At 37.2% G+C, this 22,026-nt stretch overlaps 1 protein-coding gene across 5 annotated transcripts in view; it reads left to right on the forward strand.

Moving 5' to 3' along the window:
• The window catches only part of UTRN (utrophin), a 343,691-nt gene that overhangs the window by 273,713 nt on the left and 47,952 nt on the right, over positions 1-22,026 (forward strand). For all 5 annotated transcript variants that reach the window (XM_063390324.1, XM_063390322.1, XM_063390325.1 and 2 more), the window contains 4 exons: positions 915-975; positions 10,515-10,576; positions 11,588-11,662; positions 17,556-17,757. In XM_063390324.1, the coding sequence (XP_063246394.1) occupies positions 915-975; positions 10,515-10,576; positions 11,588-11,662; positions 17,556-17,757 (400 nt within the window). The remainder of the gene's footprint in view (positions 1-914; positions 976-10,514; positions 10,577-11,587; positions 11,663-17,555; positions 17,758-22,026) is intronic.

A 22,026-nucleotide genomic window follows, 5' to 3' on the forward strand; every position in this document is an offset into this window, starting at 1 on the left:
CCTGAGGGTGGGCGCTCTGTGTCAGAAGCGCTGACGTGTGTGCAGTGTAAATTCATCTCGTTGTGGTGATCACTTACTCCGGCCTGTTCTTTCAATCTCTGCTCCCACTGGGAATATAGTGCAAGGAGTCTCTTCCATGCTAAACCCCTAATTACCAAGACACTAGTCCACTATTTCTGGTATGTGTACCTATGTTTTTTCAGTAAATAGCTATTTTTAAGTTGAGCGCAAACAGTCCTGTTGGCCTGAACACTTTTTACCTTTTATCACTTGGGATCTTCAGATCAGTAGAGCTGCAGTGTCATTTATGACTTCATGCCTTTTTCAACTCAGTGTGCAGGAGGCTTCTTGATACTGTGGATGATATCTGATAAATTCTGCAAAGATTGCAGTTCTTTAGCAAAGAATGCTAAGACAGGTTTGAATTGGGGTGTTTTTTTTGGCCATACAGTGTTAATATTAATTTAAATTGCAAATAGGAACTAAGAGTTGTGACTAATACAAACAAGGTTGATATTTCTCCTTCTTCTTCTGCAGAACCTTATTTATACTAGGAATAATTTATTTTAAAAGCATAAACTGATAATAATCCTATAGAGGTAGGAAAACAAGTGTCTGCAGCTTCCCTAAATGGGTAGCTTGCTTGCTTAGAATTTGTCATCCTTCTTTGAAGTAGAATCATCACATTTGTTTTCTTTCCAGCATGGCATCAAATAGATGCCTGTAATCATCCTGATAGATTGCCATAATTTTCTTCTGCTGCTTTTCTAATTACTGAAAGTAGTCTGGGAAATATTAATTGTTTCTATTTAATTTATTATAACCATATTAGTTGTAAAATAACTGAAAGATAGTCAGATTTATTTTAATATGACAGGTACTTTCTAATAACAACCTTCTTTTTATTTCCTCAGCCTCAGTACAGTTTCCGTGGCAGAGATCTGTTTCACATAACAAAGTGCCCTATTACATCAAGTAAGTTTGCCTTGATTCCTTTTTTCTTAAGTATAACAGAGGGTCCTATTACCATAACCTAGGTACTAAGGTTGAATAACACAGGTACTAAGTAGTTGCCAGAAATTCTATTGAGAGTTTCTCTATGTAGTGTTAAGCTGCCTATACTATAAAGTCATGTTTATTGCTTTGTTTGCTGCTTAATTTAGAAATATGTAAAAATAAGTCACTGACAAACCCTAATTAAAAACCTCACTCTCATAAGAAACAGCAGAGGCACTCCAGTGTAATACACTGTCAGTGTTCAAACTGGACTTGTTCTTGTGTGTGTGGCTCATTCAGAGTATAAAGTGTAGAGGGAAAAACAACTGAATAAATAATGTATTTAAAATTAAAAAGTTCATAACCTAGAGTGGTACAGTAGTTATTAATATCTATTGAGCCCATTCATCATTTTGTGCAAAATTCCTTTGGAAACAGGTGCGCCTTGACTGTCCTTTTGTAATCTTTTGTACTTTATGGAAGTTTTTATAATGATTGATATTAAGGTAAATTTTACTCTGATATTAATATTTATAAAAATTTTTCAAATATCTTGATTACCAAGTGGAATGGTTGATATACTTACTTTGAAAATAATAAGGAATACCTAAGTTACAGAGGTGTGGAGATCTTGATGTATTCTACAAATAGCAATCCCTAAATTTGCTTTTCTTACTCTATCAGTGTTTATTTTGTTTTCCTGTACTTTTAAGGTCAAATATTGCAGCTTTGAGAGAAGGACAGGACTGTAGTAGAAAGATAAATGAAATTTTAAGAAGGTAGAATGTATAAACAAGGCCCAGAGTAATTCATTTCAGAAGGAAATTTCATTTCAGTAATTCATTTTCAGAAGGAAATCTGTGTTTAAAATGTTATCAGTTTGGGTTTGGGGAAAGAGTAGGATTTTTAAGTCTGTAGGATGACTGTGAATTGGACCTGAAGATAGTTCATTTTAAAAGAATGTGAGTGAGGATTTTTACTATTGCAAATTACTCATAACTCTGAGAGACACATTTTATTCTTCAAACAATTTACAGGTACTTGAGAGCTTTGAAAAGCAGGTAGCAATAAATCTGTCAAATCAAACCTGTTAGCATTCTTGAGTTGTTTTTAAGCTGTCATATCAGGATTAATTTCTTTGAAGAGGTAACTAGAAAAATCAAAAAACCTGCTATGAACATCCTTGAATTCTCTATAAAAGCATTTGTGCTTCTGCTCAGAAGTTTTGCAAGAGGCAGCAAAACTGTGACATACTGGAGAAGAGGTTGATGCCTCCCTCCCAATGGAAGAAGAGAGGGCAGAAGTTGGATGTGGAGGCACACTCACTGCTCAGACTCAGGCAGAAGTGTTGTTAAAATGCTTACAACTGCAGCAGTAATTCAAGGAAAATGCTGAGGTGGCAAACTACAGAAAGCAAGATGAATACTCTTCTAAACCTGACATTTTTTCTTGTGGGTATGTCCTTAGTGGGTGTTGAAAGATTCATGTTGCTGTTCTCCCTTATCAGAGTCAATAGCTGGAGTTGTAGGCATGAGTTTGCCTCCGAGGGTTCTGTGGAGCTCACCAGCTCATTCAAAGTTGGGGAACAGAGATAGGAACAGATGGAACAACCTAAGCCATAACTTCTGATCTGTGCTGAGCAAAGCAAAGATTTTAAACTTGAATATTTCATATGTATATCTTTTTTTTCTTATCTAATACATTCTTGTGTGTTTCTGAGCCTCTTTCTTACCCTACCTCAACAAAAGTTCAGTTTTTGAAATTTTTTTTCATTGCTGGTTCAGAAGAAAATCTTTCCAGTGTGTGCACTAGGTGCAATCCTTCAAGCACACCAGTTGGTGGCAAAGTGACCTTGCTCCCGTGTGTTGGTGGCCCTGGAGCTAGACTGTGGAATGAAGCTGGGGACCAGAATCAAACCTCAGCATCTCTTAGAAATTGTTTTTAATGGTCTTTGACAAGTTTTGTAGGGGGGAAGAAGTGTAGGGTTGACATCTTTATAGTAGCAGAGACCACTGTTTTATTTTCAGGATGGCTTTAATGAAGTCAACAGAATTAACTACTGCATCTCAAATAAGACTTTTCCAGTAATCTTTCCCTACTTTCAACATGATACATGCTGCTACAGCATTGTCTTGATTCTTGTGTCTTAAAAAAGAATGATGGTTTATGTAACTAGTAGGATTTGTTTTTTAAAAAAAAAAACTTGAGTATTTCAGTAGCTTCAGTGTCTAGAAAGCAGACGGACCTTTGCAGTTTCCTACATTTTTTATTGCTTACTGATCTAAACATCATTTTCAGCAGCCCCTAGATAAATCAGAGGGTTGTGGAAGATAAAGCAGAAAATAGCTGATTCTGAACTTCATTTGCTTTGTTATGATCTGGCTGGAGAGTACTCTTGACTTTAAATACCCTTTTAAATCTTTGCCTGTTACTTAATTTCAGACACAATTTAAAGAAGAGGGAAAAACAATACTGACATGAAAAACTTACTTGTTTGAATGATTACATGAGTAAGACAATTCAAGAGAACAGTCAATAAGATTTAGTGATGGCTTTTTATATAGAAAGAAGAGCTAGGACACTTAATTTTCTTTCTTTTTTTTTTTTTTTAATGATACCAACGTCTTTTAATGAGTTGCCTTTGATGTAAAGTACAGCATCAGTAGAAGGAGCAGTTGCAATAAGTCTCAAAAACTTTGTCATTGAGAGCAACTGTCTGTGTTTACAGGAAGATTTCTATGTTCAGAGGGAAGATTTAAGATACCAGTTGTTCATTTTATGGTATAGCTGAACAAGGATAATAAAAGTATGATGCAATGATTGGTGGCAGAAAAATGAGAATTTTCAAAAATTAATTTTGAAAGGGAAATAAATACTAATTGCAATCAGATTACTTAAATTCTGAATAAGAACACTTTTCTTAGACAACCATGAACTCATAAATTTACTTCATTTTCGTAGCTTTTTGTCAGTGTCCTTGAATGAGAAATGGAAAATATTCAGAAAGTGAATAAAATAGTTATAGAATATTTTTTATTTCTGTAGTCTGTTCCTTCTCTGTCACAGTAAAATTCAATGAAAAACTTACTCTGTAAAATCTTGGGGCTGCTGGGAAAAGAACCCACATAGTCTTTCAAACTTTTTGAATTGAGCTAATGAGCATATGGAAGGGAATCCAACAAAGAAGGCACAATATTTACCAGTGCAATTTAGGTAATAAAAGTGTGAGGTTTGGACAAAAAGTTTGGCAAACTTGCCATTGGATACATTTTTCCTAGGTTGGTTTGTAAAGATTTGAAATTTAATAGGGACAAATTTCTGTTGTTGTTCATTTATAGCGATTTGCATCATACAAATAAGACATCCTTGGCCTCTGTAACAGGAAATGAAAAAAAAAAAGCCTATATTAAATAGGCTTTCAATAAAAATATTCTAAAGAGAAACAGAATAATAAATGAAACACTATGATCATTAAACATCTATGAGGGAAACATGATGAATATGCAGAAAGTGTAATTACCCTAGCATTTCTCACTGCTTTTCTTTTAACTATACCTTAAGTGTTCTTCAGCCATGCACCTTTTAGTGCCATAAATTATTAGATATTTGTGCTGTGCAGAAGAAACACAAAGGTAATACAGAAGAGGGTTCAGTGAGTTTAATCTCATGGAGGGCATTACATAGGGAGAGCAGTTTTTTGTTGCAACCATTAAATTGATCAATACCAAACTCCATAGTTGACTTGCCTTTTCTGTAATCCTTCAAAGTAGCTGGCATCACCAGCATCTTAGAAATCCTATTTTATCAACTCCTGTATTTTTTTCAGCTTTATGGGCACAGGACTAAAATGCTTTCTGCTTCTCCATTTTTAAGACTCTTCAGAAAGTCTTTGCTGATATTTGGTTTATACCTGTATGGGGAAGAGGGGAGAAATAATAGAAGAGATTAAAAAAAATCTTTTTTCTTATTATAATTGTATCCATAATCTCATTTTTATAAGTATTAGGTGTTTCCCTTAGAAGGGAAAACAAAATCTAATTTACAGAAGGAGGTAATACAGGTTTGAAGATTTGAGAGTTTCTTCAATTACCAGCTCCTGTGTTCATCTTCATTTTCAATTAAAGAAATGCAGTAGCACATTTCTCTGGAGTGATTGCAAAATATCTGCATATAAATTGTTCTAACAACCTCTAAGGTAAAATACCCTTCTGATGCATTATGCCACCTCTTCACCACAAAGCAGTATTTTCTAATGGGCTTTAAAAAAAGAAAAAAAAAGGACAAGAAAATATGCAGTATCTAGACAAAGCACCATGACATAAAGTGGAGATGTTATGCCATTTGAAATTTGGCAAGAGTAGCAAAGTCAGAGTTCTGAGTACTGTCAATTCATGGGTGATAAGTAAAGATTCTGATTTTGGGTAATGTTTTGTGCAAATGACTGCAGGAACAGAACGGTATTTAACATCATGCCAGAGTGCTGTTTCTTGTGGTGTTCACCAGTGATTATCAACAGAGGCCTTGTCCATGATAAGAAATGAGAAAAAATACCCAAAACCTGTTTATAATTTTCTTTCTTGCACAAAAAAGCTGTAAAAGAAAAAATGGATTCTTTTCACAACTCCATGAGCATCTTGGAATACCTGGAGATGTTGAACTTAACCCATTCATTTCAATAGGACTGCTCTTTTATTTCTAGAGCATAAGTTAAATGACATGCTGTTTCTCAGCTTTTTATTTACAATCAGGAAGTGTTTTTAAAATGGATTATCTTTGCCAATTATAATTAGAAAGCTGCCAGCAAACATAATGGATAAGAAACAGATTGTAAGGGCAAATGGTTGTCATGTAAGATTTAGAGCACTTCATTAATATGTGGGAGGGTTGTAGTTTGGAGTATTTCATGGTTATCATGGTTTTTGGTTAGTGAAATTTACACAAATGCATTTAGACTTTTTAAGTTACACTGCTTTGTCGGGTAATATATTCATGGATGCATGTTTTGCTGTGTGGCTCATATTGGGTCCATAAGTTTGGCAAAAGGGATTTAGAAGACTCTTTCTCTGAATATCTCATTCTTTTGATAGGAACAAAAAAAATCACTTCTCAGTGAAAAGCTTTTAGTTCCCTGTCTAAACCATGAGGAAAGATGTAATATGTTCATACAACTTGTGTTGCTGCCCTGTAGAACAGCTCATGTCTGTAATAGCAGAAATCCCTTCTTATGCAGCCCACTAAACAGAATGAAATCTTGTACCCTGGGCTCCTGTACACCTTGAAAAATTCTTTTTTTGGTGCCATCTGCAAGCGAGATGAATAATGGGCCCAGTTGTTGTTCACCTTCAATCAAAGCTAATATCATCCCACTGTGTGAGTAGCTCTTGACATTAGCAGGGTACTTGCAAGGAAAGGTGCTCCTTGCAGAGTCAGCACTGTGACCTGGGACAGAAGTGCCGTGGTAGTTGTAACAGAGAGAGAAGACTCTGCAGGATTCTATGCTTTTGGTAAACGGCTTGGTTTGAATCTTTTCAGAAGTTCAGTGAGATGATTTCTTTATAGCTCTTATTAAATTTACAATAGTGTCATTTTTTCCATGGCTTTGTCCAGAGAAGCCTGGCTTTGGTGCCTAAATGGAACGTATCCATGGGATATATTTGGTGGTGGTAGCAGCACTGCCCCTGACAGTGAAGCTGCTGCCTCCCTCGACCTGAGCAGACTGTTGAGCTGGTGATTCATTCGCTCTGGGCCCATTCCTCTTCTCTGTGGGATCCTTGGACAGAATTGCTTGGCTGTTGCCCGTGTTTTGTTGCTGGGTGTTTGGGGATTAGGCTGGCACAGTCATGTTCACCCTCTGTAGTCACTTAGCAGCTGTCATGTAGTACTGACTTCAGGGTATGGGAAGGGATTCTCTCTTGCCTTTTTTCAGTTGCACCAGATGATATTCGCTTGGCTTCCTTTCTCACAAATTCTTTGTGGCATAGAAACTGATAAGTTTTAAAAGCCCATTGGCCTTTATGTGGTTTGGCACAAATGTATTTCTTTTGCAAATAAAACAATAAGGAAAAAATATTTTATGGTCATTATTTTGTTAGGCATAAATTTCATGTTCTGTGTTTTTCTGTAAAGAGAAAATTTAGCTGTTCAGGTATTTATTGCATTAAATGGAGAAACAAGATTACAGTGCAGGACACAGAAGTTTTTGATATCTCATTCACTTTTTCTGCTTCATGTTAAGTAAACACACAATAGAAAAAAAAGCATACTTTTGTATGGCATGTTGTCACCCTTAAAGTGATTTTCATCTTTCAGATAAAACCGCACTGAAACTCTGTATTTAAGATATACAATTTCAATAATGAAACTGTTGTTTGCTCTTAATTCTTGGAAACTCAACTTAAGGGATAAATTTGATTAGTAAAATCAGCTCTTATTCATTGCATATGGGTTTATAAATTACTTACTAGCTGGAATCTAAATTGCAATTAACTATACCCACATCCTACTTAAGTATTGCAAATGTGTAATGAAGTGAATTTCCAGAGGGGAAATAAAAAAATAAAAAATAAGACAAGGTTTTACCCAAGCATTTAAGTACTTTTTCTTCTATATTTTTAACAATCAAGAAGGGAAAAAAAAAACCAAAAACCAAAAAACAAACAACCAAAACCAAAAACAACAACAACTTCTGCTGCAGCTCTCAGGAGTATCCTTACAGCACTAGTCAGAAATATATTTGTCCATGGAACCATATGTTTAATGCCAGAAAACAGGGAACTGGAAAATAATGGCTGCAATTCAACAAAATCCCAATGATCACGACAAGTTTTGAGATCATAATTTCTAAGGCAGTAAACAGGATTTGACTCAGCTAAATTGCGTGTAGTTTACATGCAGTGTTTGCATTGATATTTCAACATTTAAAATAGAGAGAAATGTATTTCTGTGTATACAGGTATTTACAGCTTCTGTCACAGTATTTCCACCTACCTTTACTTTTAACATAAAAGTTTGAAGGTGTTTTAATTAAGGCTTTTTTTTCCTCAGAATATCCTAAGAAATCCTTTTCATTTAGAATGTTGAGAGTAAAATCACCAGTTGTTTTGGGGGGTTTTTTTGTTTGTTTTGGAGTTGACTTTTGCAAGTGCTTCTTAGGGAATTGGAGTTAAAGCCATGTCCTTAAAACAAACTTTATTAAACCCATCACATATTGTATTCATTTCTGTGGCTGGTTGCAGTGGGTTTAGTCAACAATTCTAAATGGGTAACATGATATTTATAGCATCCTGTTAACATGATAGTGCAGACATTTGGCAGCTTCCAGAGCAGTTTTGAGAGAATTAAATAAGTTGAGCAGTATGAACTATTATATTGTATTTCCTGTTCCTGTTTACTTCAGTATTTACTGAAGCTGTATATGTTCTTTTTTTGATATACTGCAGTCTTTTGACACCAGGGTGAGAATGCTGGACAGTCACTGGCTTTTACCGTGGCAAAGCATAAAATCTAAATAGTCTTTCATGCTGCTGGCTTCATGATGATTTATTGGTGTGCCTTTTGCAGGAAAATGATTGTCAATCTACTTGTTTTTGAAATTACTTTTCTGGACAAAGATAAGCATAGTGCTGTTCTAGAAGTGTCTTTCTAAAAAGTGCAAACCCACTGATTTACTGGCATGAATTAGCTTTGGAGTTTAGCATTACCAGAGCCTCAACAACCCTACTGGAAATTTGAAACATGAATGCAATTCATGTGATAATGATATCAAAATGAAATTAAGTAAAAGCTTCTATTCAGGAAGATATGTTCAGATGTAAAGATGTATTTAAGTGTTTTCTTCTGAATTGAGGGGAGTTTACTATAGCATTTTAGAGTCAGTCCAGGTCTGATAGAAGTTTTTTTGATTATTGTATAAATCTGTCTTGTTTAAATGTAGTCATGTTGAGCCGGCAACTAGGGAGTAATCACAAAGAGGGAAAATAAGATTTGTACCTACTGTATTAATAGGAAGTACATCTTTTGGCTATGAAATTCCATGAAAAACACATCACAAAGCTGTGATAGTGCCAGAGAGACAAATGAGATCCATAGCAGAGTGTAAAGTGTGATGATGGGGAGAAGCTGTCTCTTAATACCTAGGCTAGACTCAAATTTGGAAGGGTTATCCTGGTGGATGGACTGCAAAAGGAGGATCATGTCCCATGTACAGAGACCCATTTCATGCTCTTTCCACTGTGTTATGTTTGAGGCTAATGCATACCTGAAAGAGTCCTCAGCACTTACTTTGTTAGGAACTTGCCTTCACTTATGGTATGTGTCATATCTCTGCAGTTCTGTGGAGCATGGACTTTCTATACAATATTTTTGTACCACCTAACATACAAGGGTTCATTCTTGGTTGGTGTCTCGATTAAAAAATAAACATTGATGATAAATTACTGTGCACTCACTGAGGTACAGCCATTTATATATAGCAAATGATGGTCCAGTTCACTATGTTTAATGCCAAGGTGGCCTTTTTAAAGTCATTATTTACAGCCAAGTATCCCTCTGTGCAAGAAAACAAAAATGGGTATTTTAACAAATTTTAAATAGAAACAAGGGTGAAATACTTAGTGTTCTCTGAGCATTACTGTTAAATTTGCTAACCTAGCATAATTTAATTTTCATTACCTTTTAAAGGAAATCCGATGATCCTTTTAACATGACTTCTCTGATTAATTACCTTGTAAATCTAATTCAAATATAAATATTTTGTAAGACAAGAATGTGCAATCATTCCAGCATTTAATATTGATAAATACCAGTAAAATGTAGCTTGTGGAAGGGAATTCGATATTTCAGTGGACCTGACATAATACATTTTTTGACCACTATGGCTGCCTACTTGAAACCCTGATAAAGTGAAACATCAATACTAAACACTAGGCTAAGGGATTCTGCCTATTGAATCTCTGTCCTGTGAACTGTAGTGTAGAGAATGTCCCCTAAAACAAGAAATTTATTGATTGGCTGTGTGAATGGTGATCAGGCTTCCTGCATGATCTTAAAGGTCCCTTCCAACTTAAATGGTCATGTTATGTGTTAAAGAAATGTTACAGGTGAAGCTTAACATCATTGTCTGTGTTCTGATACAGGTGCTCAGATATGCAATGAAGAGTGAAATAAAATCTCAAGATTTTTATTTTTAAATTGTTTTTACAACTGTATTTATTGTTTTACAGCACAGAAAATTTTGTATTTTACCTTAGTAGTGTACCTCTTAGCTGCAGGGTCAGAGCCCAGCTCTTACCATCGCAGTGAGAATCAAAAGTAAATATTGCTAAATATGGGTGGGCTATTGCCTGACTAACTTTGCTATTATAAAATCAAAGAGCTAGGTGGTACTGACCATGCATTTTAAATGGACCTGAGGGATTTCTTACCACTTAATGCAGAAAATCAGAATATCTTAAGGATTGTATTCTTTAGAAGTGCATATGTGTGTGTCCTGAAACTTTGATTACTTTGTTCCTTCGTAGTCATGAGACACAGACGACTTGTTGGGATCATCCTAAAATGACTGATCTCTTCCAGTCCTTAGGTGAGTGCATTCATAAAAACATTGTGATTTTTATTCCATGACTAAAAGCTGCATTTGGATACTACTGAACATGTTTGAGTTCTCATGAACTGAGTGTAACAGCATTTCCTGCTTTGTGATGAGACACACTTTTTACCCAACCCCTACTGCCTTGCTCATGTCATGTATTGTCTTTTGGCAGTGTTAATTCTGAACCATATACTCGGACTGTGTGCCTTAATGCAGTACCTTGGGGTTTTTTTCTTTTAACTTCACAAGCAATTGTCCAATGATACAGGCTCTCTTCATGTTTAAACCAGGGTGCTGGTCTGCAAGGATCTAATTTTGATAATAAAATAGAACAGCTACCTTTTCAGTAAAAGCTAAATTCTATTATGGTACAGCTAGTTCAACATACCCTGATAGCATCAACATTTACTGTGAAATCTCCCATTCTAAGGAGAGGAAGGGTAAAATTACAGTTAAGTGAGGAAAAAAAATGTTACTGTACCGATCTGTTTCTAAAATAGAGCTTAGAGCTGTGTGACTGTCCCTTTTAAGGCACAGTTTGCAAAGTCATGGCATATAAATTACAGCTTAAGCCATTTGTTCTGTTACTGTGGCATTTGCTGCCCTCTGTTTCCTGTGTATTATCTGATGGAGTTGTAAATTATTTGAGAAACTTACAGAGTATTTGAGCAATTGTCTGGGAGCTATGTACCAGTGCATAATATGTATGTAAAACTCTCCTGTGTATATGTGGATTACATGTGCCAAGATAGTGTCAGCATTTCTGGGGGGCCACTCTCTTTAAGGTCCTGGACTGTCAGAGTCTGGAGGCTTTCCCTGAAGGTGAACTGGACTGAGGTCCCAACTTATCAGATTTTTTAATTTGTTCTGATATATCCTATTAATTCATTGCAGAGAAGAGAAGGAATATCAGACCTCTTCCAAAATGTGAAGATTTATATGTAAAGGAAAGTTACGGGCTCTGCTTCTAGGGCCGCTCATGTTTGTGTTCTGCTGTTTCAGCTGACTTGAACAACGTGCGCTTCTCCGCCTACCGCACGGCCATCAAAATCCGCAGACTGCAGAAAGCACTGTGCTGTGAGTTGGGCCTCGAGGGAAATGGTTTTTTGCTGTACTTGGGGAAGGGAGGGTCAGCTTCAGTCTAACAGCATTAACAGAGTCATCCTTGACACACTTGTCAACCAACAAAATGGCGAGAGGAATTGCCAACTGTAGGTGTCATTATTGCAAATAAGTAAAACAAATTAATAAAAAAAAGAGGTGGCGCAGGTAAGTTGAAATGGTGACCCCACTAAGAATTGTTTGTATCTCAAATTTTTTGTTCTGTAGGTAGATTTATTTACTTATACATATATTTATTTATATTGCTAGGTATTTTAAAAGCATTTCCTATTGTATCACAAGTAGGGTTTAATTCAGCAGCAAGTTGCATGATTACCATGTTCATTCAAAGTTTAGCAGCCTCAGAAGTGATAGATCAGGAAGTCTTGTCCTGGCCTCTGGACTTGGGACTTCTCCAAGTGACACAGCAAGTACTACACTTTGGATCTGTGCTCCTGTTGAGTCTCCTGTGCAAAGCAAAAAAAGATTTTAAAAACTATGGAGAACAAAATACGTAAGAACACACATCTAACAGAAAAAAACCCAGGGTGAAGTAGAAAAAGCAAAAGGAAACTAGACAATTTTGGAAGGAGATGTGGGATGTGAATGAGAATTAAGGTTGCAGATTTTAGACCTTTTGAAACATATTGGCAACAGATGGTAGAAAGAAGTATAATATTACCAAATTTGGCATGGAGAGACCTTCCAGCCCTGAAGGGTGCACAGTACTGCAGGCTGAGTAGGAACACAAAAAGTACAAAGCCCTCCTAGGGGGGTGCAAGCACAAAATGGGTTGCACAAAGAGGGATCTCTTCCCACCCTCCAAGTAGTTAGTTTTCTTTCCAGCCTAGAAGACAGCAGCCTGATTTTAGCTGGACTTCAGATATGTATCACTAAATGAAGCTGTGCCTGAGCTGTGCGTACTCCAGAAAGCTGGGCTGTGTCTGTGCACAGCACAGGCTCTTACCAGTACCTATCGCCAGTTCTGCATAAGATGTGGTCCCACCAAGGGCTACAGCTTCATCTCCCAGCAAGATGAAAGAACATTATGACCTTTTTGCTTATCAGTGTGCAGGGTATAAAGTATTCATCAACATGTATCTGGAAACAAAAAGCAAAGCAAGAGATCAGAAAGCAGAGTAAAGTTCTCCTTGTGTGAGTTCCTCCTCAGGGAAGAGTGGGGAAAAAACAGACTGCATGTGACAGATGCTAATCTTACTGCCTGTTTCTGACATACATACAGCTTTTCTAGTGACCTGTATAGACCAGACCTCACTTTTATTACTTCTAATAAGCTTTGAAGAGGGACATAACTTTCTCCTCTTGCTTTTACTGCAAAATATATAATTTTCTGTAATAACTGCCATGGTTAGCTCTCCACTTTCACAGATTTCAGAAGTGCTCCCCTATTGTCTCCAGCTTCAGGGGAGGGAGATGCAAGGGAGACAGAAGGAAATAGTAAAAAGTAACAAGAATACTCCACTTTGAAAGACCTAGGAGTAAAACTGATCTCTACAAGTCCAGTCTGCCTTATTATCTATGAAGCTGTTTTTTTACTCCATCTCTGTACTACATGGGAAGAGACAACAGCCAAAAAAATCTGTTATATATGTGTACTTGATAAAGAATTGGTTTTATTTTTAGGTGACAAAAGAGTCATCTTCTCTGCCATTCACTTTTTAGTCTGAGTTAGTTTTCCATTGTATTTCCTGTACTTTTAATTGCAAATTCATTTTAATGGTGTTTGGATGCAGAATGCTTCAGAAAGGCTTATGTGCTAAGGCAAAGAAAATGTCAAACAAATCACCAAAAATGGAGACCACTGTAAAATGTGACAAATAGCTGTCACAGGCATGGTGTGTGTATAATGTCAAAGGTAGTTTTGGTGGGAACTCCCAAAAGCACAGCTGGAGCTGGATGCACAGTTCCACTTGCACCCAATAGATTTTGACTTTGCAGTGTAAGTGCTTTACAAGCAGATTCAGGACCAGTTACACTTTAGAACCTTCGTATGAGAACTGTACTTTAGAAAACTTTGCTGATGCCATATCTCTTCTTGGTAAGTATCAAAAAACCTCAGCTCTAGGGAACTTACTCCCATTTTCCTCATTCTTTTAACAGAGAAGCTGGAGTTATGTTTCTTCTTGTTTTGTTTTTTTGACAGGTAGATTCTTGCAGAGATATACATTTTCATATATGTGTGTATGTATTTTGCAGGAATAGAAAGGCTGCAAATTGGAAATCACAAATTCTTAGCCTCTCTGTCTTGTATTATGTGGGTTGGATGTAGTGAGGGTGCTTTCCACTGTATCAGAAGAATGGGGGCAGAGAGAGTGTCCTGTGTTTTAGATGTACACTGGGCAACTGTGTAGCACCAGGTCCTGGTGATATTTTATTCTTGTGCAGCATTCTTTAGCTCATTTTCAAGAACTTAAAATGCCCTTCATACTAAAGTATAGTACTGAAAGGCAAAAAAAATATAAACTATGTATATTCTGAATTCTGTTGCTGAGTTCCTCTAGGTGATTTAAAATTTAAGGATGTTAACAGGAATATCAACCACACAAGGGGAAAAAAATGGAACTTTTAGACATCAAGGACTAAGACAGCTGTGAGCACTTCCATCTTTGAGGGAAGAGTGCAGTCTCTTTGCAGGTCATTTTAATAAAAACTTCAGAATAATGCGTGACTATTTTCCATGGGGTTACAGCAGCCTCAAATTTGCCATTAGCAGCTGCATGTAGTTTCTTGCTCCTGAGTCAGTCACTCACACCTGCTTTAACAGTGCTGAGTGATATGGTTTGTCTTTTTCTTTGGGAAAGTGTCCTTGCTGCAGAAAGGGGAGAAATGGGCCTTGTGCCCATTGGTTGGTTAAAAGCAGGATTGGTCATTCAGCATGTTTAAGCAGATGCAAAATGGTACTGCAAAAATGCACCGCAATCTGTGTAGGCATCGTGCCAGAAATGGCATGATAGGATAACTGCCTTTCCCAAATTTTATTCAGCCAGGTAAGTGCTGAAGTAAGCAGGAATGGAAGTAATTTCCTCAGGTTGTTCTCCATGGATAGTGCCATCCAAAAGTGTAAGTTTAGCTTAATTTGCATTAGTATAGCATCACAGTTGTTGCGTTTCTTACTACAAAATTACTGGAAGTACCTCTCCCAGGTCCTTCTGGAGTGGTTAGGCAGAAATGTGAATGAGGGATCTTAATGCCAGCAGATATGATGTGAAGTTAGCAGGCTTAGTGTCTGTTGAATCGTTTCTTTTCAGTGCAAGGATGGTAATGTTAAGCCAAACACAAAAGCTACAACTTCCTAGCATTCCAAAGCTTTCTGAATTTTCACAAGTTTTAAAAAGGGCAGGTTTCATGTGCAGTCTGTCTGTTTTATGAAACCAATTACCTGCTCTTAGCCAGCCATTAAATACCTTACAGAAACAGGTTGCAAAATAACCGAAAAACAAAAACAAAAAACCCCCCACAAACAGGCAAAAACTCTCACAACCCAAACCTAAAGTAAAAGCTAATCCCCAAACAAAACCAGCAAACTGGTTGCATTATTTTTTACAGGGTTTTCTTTGTCATGGCGGTTTTTGAAGTCGTGAAAGGAAAGCATGAAAAGTGGCCATCTCCTGAGTTCAGTATGTGTGTCATGGGATAGCAGGTTAACCTCACTTGGCTTCGCTTCACTCCCTCCACAGCTCTAAAAGTAGTCAGGGTTACACTGTGAACTTTTTGTGGGTTCATGTTGTTTTTAAATACGCCTGTGAGCCTTTTCCAGTGTATCGCATCCTTTATAGCTATTGTAGAAGTGAATTATTGCTGCAGTGAATGTATTGCCAAACACTTTGGCTACCTCAGGTCAAACTAGTGGCAAGGTGTTTTACTGCAATTACCAGTCTGCCCCTTGGATAAATACATGGCTGGCATTTGTTTGCAAGCCCAAGAGAAGGGCTTAAAATATCCCTAAACAAACAGAAAAGAAAATTAAAACTAAACAAATGTAAACCCCTGCAAATCTGATGCTGTGAGGTCAGAACAGAATGTACCAATTTTGGTGCAGGAGAGGAAAGGCAAGGGCTGTGAGGTACTGTTTCTCACTTCACAAAGATTTGAGGAAGGGTAGATAGGGGAAAAGGGATTGGGAATGTAACCTTCTTTTGGTAGATGATCACTGAGCACTTGATAGAATTGCCCATAGTGCTTAATGTTATCTTGCTCTTGCTTCTTTTTCTGTTGTACTTGTTTTCCAGCCCAGATGGAATTACCCCTTTTGCACAGGCTGCAAATCTGGGTTCCTTATTTAACATTGTTATTTTCCCCCTCTGCTCCTTTGAGACCCCCACCTGGAATAGTGCATCCAGATCTGGGGTCCTCAGCACAGAAAAGATGTGGACCTGTTGGAGCAGGTCAAGAGGTGAGAAGTGAGGATGGCTGAGGGATGGAGCACCTTTCCTATGTGGAAAGGCTGAGAGAGCTGAGGTTGTTCACCCTGGAGAAGAGAAGGCTCCAGGGAGATCTTAGAGCAGCCTTGCAGTATCTTAAGGGAGGCTTATAAAAAATAGGGAGAGTAACTTTTTTACAAGGACAGATTGTGATACGACAAGGAGAAACAGTTGTAAACTAAAAGAGGAGACAATTAGATTAGGTATTTGGAAGAAATTATTTACCATGAGGATGCTGAGACACTGGCAAAGATTGCCCAGAGAAGTTGTGGATGCTCCATCCCTGGTAGTGTTCAAAGCCAGGCTGGATGGGGCTTTGAGCAACCTGGTCTAGTGGGAGGTGTCCCTTCCCATGGCAGGGGATTTGGAAGTAGGAAGTCTTTAAGGTTCTTTCCAACAAAAATAATTTTCTGATTCTCTGATTGATTGTGATGATTAGTGAAGAGCAGTTCACAACATGTCAGAGATTGTCACGTGGATTTTTTTTCATTTGAGAGATGACATTTATAGTGCAAATGTGTTACTGACTCTTCACAAACAGCTCAGTATGAGCTTTTAATACAATTCGACTGCATGTTATTTATATTGTAGTAAGCATACTAATACATTGCAACTATTTTTTTTTACTTAAAGTGTTTGCTTCTATAAAAAAAAAAAGTTGCTGAGGATTTTACCATTTGTTTCATCTTTTCTACTTCTTTTTGCAAAAGGAGTTAGAAGAGCTCATTGATGGCCTTTTATTTTCACCATGCAAACCCCAGATTTTCACAATCGCCTTTGAATGTTTTTGAGAGCAAAACACTTTCCCCTGTAAAATATCCATTGCATCACCAACTGGTTATAAAACAATTCTGTAATAAAGGAGATAAAAATATTTTTCAAGAAAGCATAGTATTTAGTGTTCTGGAAAACTACAATAAGTAATATTCCTGTGTCTCTCTCCCTGCTTTCTTTTAAGCCCTAGTTTAGCTACTGCTGTTCAGTTAATCAGGCCTCAGTATATTTTTACTGCCTTTAAGGAAGAATTCTTATCAAAGAATTTGCTTTGCTTTATATTTTAGCAAAACTGGAAGTAATTTTATTGGGTTCTGCTTTATGGTAAATATGAAGAACCCTGTAAGCCTAGTGAATTCACTGTGTGTGCTTCCAAAGTTAGGGTCCTCTAATTACACAGACTACTTTAGCAGCTATTTTAATGTTGTTCTGAGCTGTGCAGTGTCATTCTGATGTTTGTATTATAGGGTTTTTTTAATAAAAAGTGCCAAAATGCTGTTGACTTGTCACAGGGAATGCTGTAACTAAATGAGAGTCACTGGGCTAGTTGTTTGCTACAATTTGCACATGAACAGTTATTGTCAATGTTATGTTCAGGCATCTGTATTCACACTTTTTTTTAATCCTATTATTTTTTTTAAATCTATTGTTAGTGGACCTTTTGGACCTGAACACGACAAGTGAAGTTTTCAAGCAGCACAAGTTAAGTCAAAATGATCAGCTGATTGGTGTCCAGGATGTGATCAGCTGTCTCACTACCATCTACAGTGGACTTGAAGAGAAACACAAAGATATGGTGAATGTTCCTCTCTGTGTGGACATGTGTCTTAACTGGCTACTCAACGTGTATGATAGGTAAGAAAAATGGGGTTCTTGTCATTGTGTGTACCCTCAGGAATTATAAATTATAGAGCCTTAAAAATGTCTTTATTAAAAAGTTATCTTCTGATGTTTTTGTCTCCATAATGAAAGTGCAGTTGCATCCAGTAAGATGTTTCTTATGCTGTCCTGCTCAGCACTGAACTAAGATTACACTGCTTTTATACTACTACCAAAGAAACATTGAAAGGATTTCAAGAAATGTGTATGTGGGTAGAGAGCTAGGACAATGCTTTAGCTGTGTTTCTACTGTGAATATTCCAAGTTTCCCAGATTGATTGCATTCACATCAGATTCTTTTGTGCCATAGGTGGGGGCAGTTTTTTCCTGTATTTTACACTTATTTACTTGCATTCATAATCCTGGCCGAGCTCCCTGCCCTGAGTCCTGTACGGAATGGAGGTTGTTGTGATCTCAGCACTAAGGCCTGTCTGATTCTGGAGGGTCAGCAGTGTCCTGGTTCTGGCTCAATTCCAGCACGTACAGCTCCTGCCATGGATCAGTTTTGAGGGCTGGTGTTACGTGGTCCACCTGTCCTTGTCCTGGCTGCAGGGCTGTACTTCCCAAGGGCATTGAGTTCCCCTTAAGAATATTTTGGGATGCTTGCAGTGAAAACTTGTGGCTTTATTTAAATGCACATTTGCTGTTTCCAGAGAGAGAACTAAGTCTCAGAAAAAAAAATGAAAATATCCTCTCCAGCAGCCCGTTGTGGTTGTGGCCAGTTTTTTCTTAGGCTCTCATCCCTTCTTTCTTCTGCTGGAAATTGAACTCTGCCCTCTCTGCCCTGCCCTATGTCAGCCTGCATGACCTGCAAGCAATCGGCTTTTATTTAGTTGTGCTTTAGAGTCATGAGTTTGTTGCATATTTTTCTTAGTGGCATTCATTATTCTTGTCTCCTTTGTGTAGTAAAAACTGGGGAAAGATTTGGTTTCCATCAGCTCCTCCATGCCCTGAAGTATGTCTCCCTACATTTCTTCAACAAAGGCATTTCAGGACTCTTTTGGAGCTGACTAAAGACTCAGTGGTGCAGTACAGGTTGTGATTGCTTCAGTGTGACTGATTGAATATGTGCTTTAGTTCAGAGCTATAAACAGAATTGCAAATTGGAATTTCTAAGCTCCATAGAGTGGTTACAAAATTTATTTTCTTTCTTCCCATTTGAAGTTGAAAAGACCAAAAGTACTTCTTGAATAGTGATAAAAATCCTTATACCTGGCTTTGCAAATGGGAGCTTTTACTTGTAGATGTATGCATTATCTTCAATATGTTCACTCAGTGCTAAATTCTAACAGTTCATAGATTTTTGTTTTTTTCCCCTCAGAGGATTGCATACCAGTTCTCCTCTACTTCATGGATATTTTACTTTATTTTGGTTTTAAGGGGGAGGGAAGGAGGAAACAGAGTACATAGAACCATTTGTCATTTAGGTGCTGGCTACTGACATTCAAACATTACTGTTAAATATTGTGACATTTCTGTTAGTTGGACTTCTCCCCATTACTGCTGAAAAATCAGAGGGTCCATCAAATATTGACTGGGATTTCTTCCTGCACTTATTTTTGTTCAGGAGAGTTTTGTATTGGGAGTAAATAAACACATCACTTGCAAATAGAGCAGTAGATCAAGTGAGTTGCTTGACTAAAATGTTATTGGCAATTTAGAATAAATTGTGTAATAATGGCAGAATGTTTTTTGGAGTTACTGGCTGGTTTTTGTTTTCTTTCAGGCTGAACACTAATCTACTATGTTTTCTTCAGCTTACCTTTACTTCTTAACTTCAGTTAGAAGTCAGTTGTTTAATCTGTTCATATTTAAATTGCACTTAGTAAGCAGGAAACCTTTCTTTCAGTGTTTCCAGTTTCTCCCATTTCCCCTTGACTGTTACATTGAAAACTTAGGGTAGATAATTCTTCAAGGCTATTAAATTCTTGAGTCTTTATTCAAACTTTGAAAACTGGAGGATGAAGGTTTACTGAGAGAAAATTATGTTTCACAGTCCATTTCCTTGTTTCTCTTTCAAATTCACTCCAGGAAGAAAAAGAAATGCTAAAAGACCAGGCACCAATTCTAAGCTGGAATTTTTGATTTTGTTTTCTAAACTGGCCTTTATAAAAGAGGTAATTTGTGTCTTGGCATTTCCATTGAATATATTGCATTAGTGTTACACATATAAAATGTGTCAAGTTGTTAAACTGCCAACACAAAGCATCTGTTAGTCACATGCTGCTTACCTGAGATTTAATTACAGATTCACAGATTAATGGCAAATTGAATAGTTCTCCAGACTTAACCTGCAGATGTCTTTGGCCCTTAAAAAGAACCAATTTATTTTTAGAAAAGGTCTGTTATGTTCTGGTATTTTCTGACACATTAGGAATGATTCATTCTGAGCAGAGGAGAGAAACACTAAAATTACTCAGTGACTTTTACTACATCAAGGACTCAAAGGTTGTTCCAGACATCAACATCTGCCCTTATAAACATTTTCCAAACTTAAAGTTCTTTGTTTTGGCTAGTCCGAAAACTTTTTTTTTTTTTAATTAAATTAGAGATAAATATCTTGATATTTACAGTGAAGAAATTTTTTACTCAGTCAAATACTTTGGCTAGGCATGTGTTTAAGGCATCCAAAAGCAATAGCTGGTGGTTTTTCTTTTCAACTATATACTGTCAAATTTGCTGAAATCTCCAGACATCATTTATATTAAAAAGACTGATAGCTTTCAGTACTAATGGAAAAGCTTAACACCCCTTGAAATGAGTTGTTTCTATATGTACTGATTCAGGGCGATGACTCATTTCAATTAGAATTACCCATAAAGAAACTTTTATGTGCACTATTTAAATATTTTGCAATGTTTATCTGATTTTCTGTATTTCAACTTCTAATTTTTCTCAGGTTTATTGTTTTAGGTTTTTTTTCTTAACGCTAGGATACTTTTGATAGTGTCTTTGTTTAAATTGAACGTTTTGGTACATTAGTCTGAGAAGGGTATCTGTGGTGCCTATGCTGACATTTTCCATATGATCAAAGCTGTCTTTCATGATCGTTCTCTGCAGCCCAATCTTCCCCTGAAGAATCACAACTTTGTTATTTATCGTTGCACTCGTACACCTGGCAGCTTCTAACACCAGGCTGTTAATATCCCAGACCTTATACCAGCGTGTTCATTTCAGTAAAATCTGAACTTCTGAGGAATGAGAATGAGACACCTGCTCAGTCAGCCTTAGCTTTATGCCCTGGTTTTGACAGTAGCTGATGGAAGTTTTCTGCATGCAATCCAGTTGTGTCCCCAGTGTTTATGATGGCTGTTTGGATTCCTGGAGCACTCTGTGGGAGCAGGAGCAGCTTAGCAGGCTGTGATAGCAGTAGGAAGGCTCTGGGAAGGTTCTGGCCCTCTGTAAGGCATGAAAATGAGCTCCTTTGTCTGACTTGTCTGTGTGTGATCCAGGGGAGGTGTCTGTGCTGACCTTCATTGATTTCCCACATGTTGGCTGCCTCGTGTTGCTGGGCTATGCAGATAACTGATGGCTGCAGTCTCTGGTAGTCCTCAGCTGCAGTGGCACTGTTGTCTAGGCTTGAGAGCTCTTGGACAAGAGAAGGCTGAATAGCTCTGGGCTCTTCTTTATTCTCTAGTTTTCCTTGCTAGTACCTGATGTTTTTATGCTGTTGTCCCTCTCCTCCAGGGACATAGGGCTCCTTTAAACTTCGTGCTATAATTTTGTTTTCTAAGATTCTTTATTGTGTATTCCTGTTTGCAATCTCTTATATTTAATCTTGTTGCCTGTCAGATAACTTTTTTTAATCTGGCTAACTCCTGTATGCAGCTGTGCCCATCACTGGTCGTCCTTTTGGCATTCCTATACTTAGATAAAATGCTTATATGTACTATGTCTATGCCATCACAATGCTACAGAATATTTGCATACCATTGTTGGTAAACAGTAGTTTTTATACTTACATTCAACAATTTAGTATTAATTATATCCTGATCAGTACATTTATAATTTACAGGTTTCACAGGCCTCTGTTTTGACTATGGTATAGACTGCCTGTCAAGAAGTTTTGCATCCTAACTCCTGTGTTAGGAAGTTATTTAGAGAAAGGAATAGATTCAGGCTACCCTTCACCATGATCAGAGAAAAAAAATATCTGAGCTGCCTATGAATTGATAGTGGCCTTATCAATTAATTTTGTAATGACAAGCATGCTCATATTGCTGTAATGAGTCTGAATAATGTGCT

The sequence above is a fragment of the Prinia subflava genome, chromosome 2, assembly GCF_021018805.1.
Source record: "Prinia subflava isolate CZ2003 ecotype Zambia chromosome 2, Cam_Psub_1.2, whole genome shotgun sequence".
Classification (NCBI taxonomy): Eukaryota; Metazoa; Chordata; class Aves; order Passeriformes; family Cisticolidae; genus Prinia; species Prinia subflava.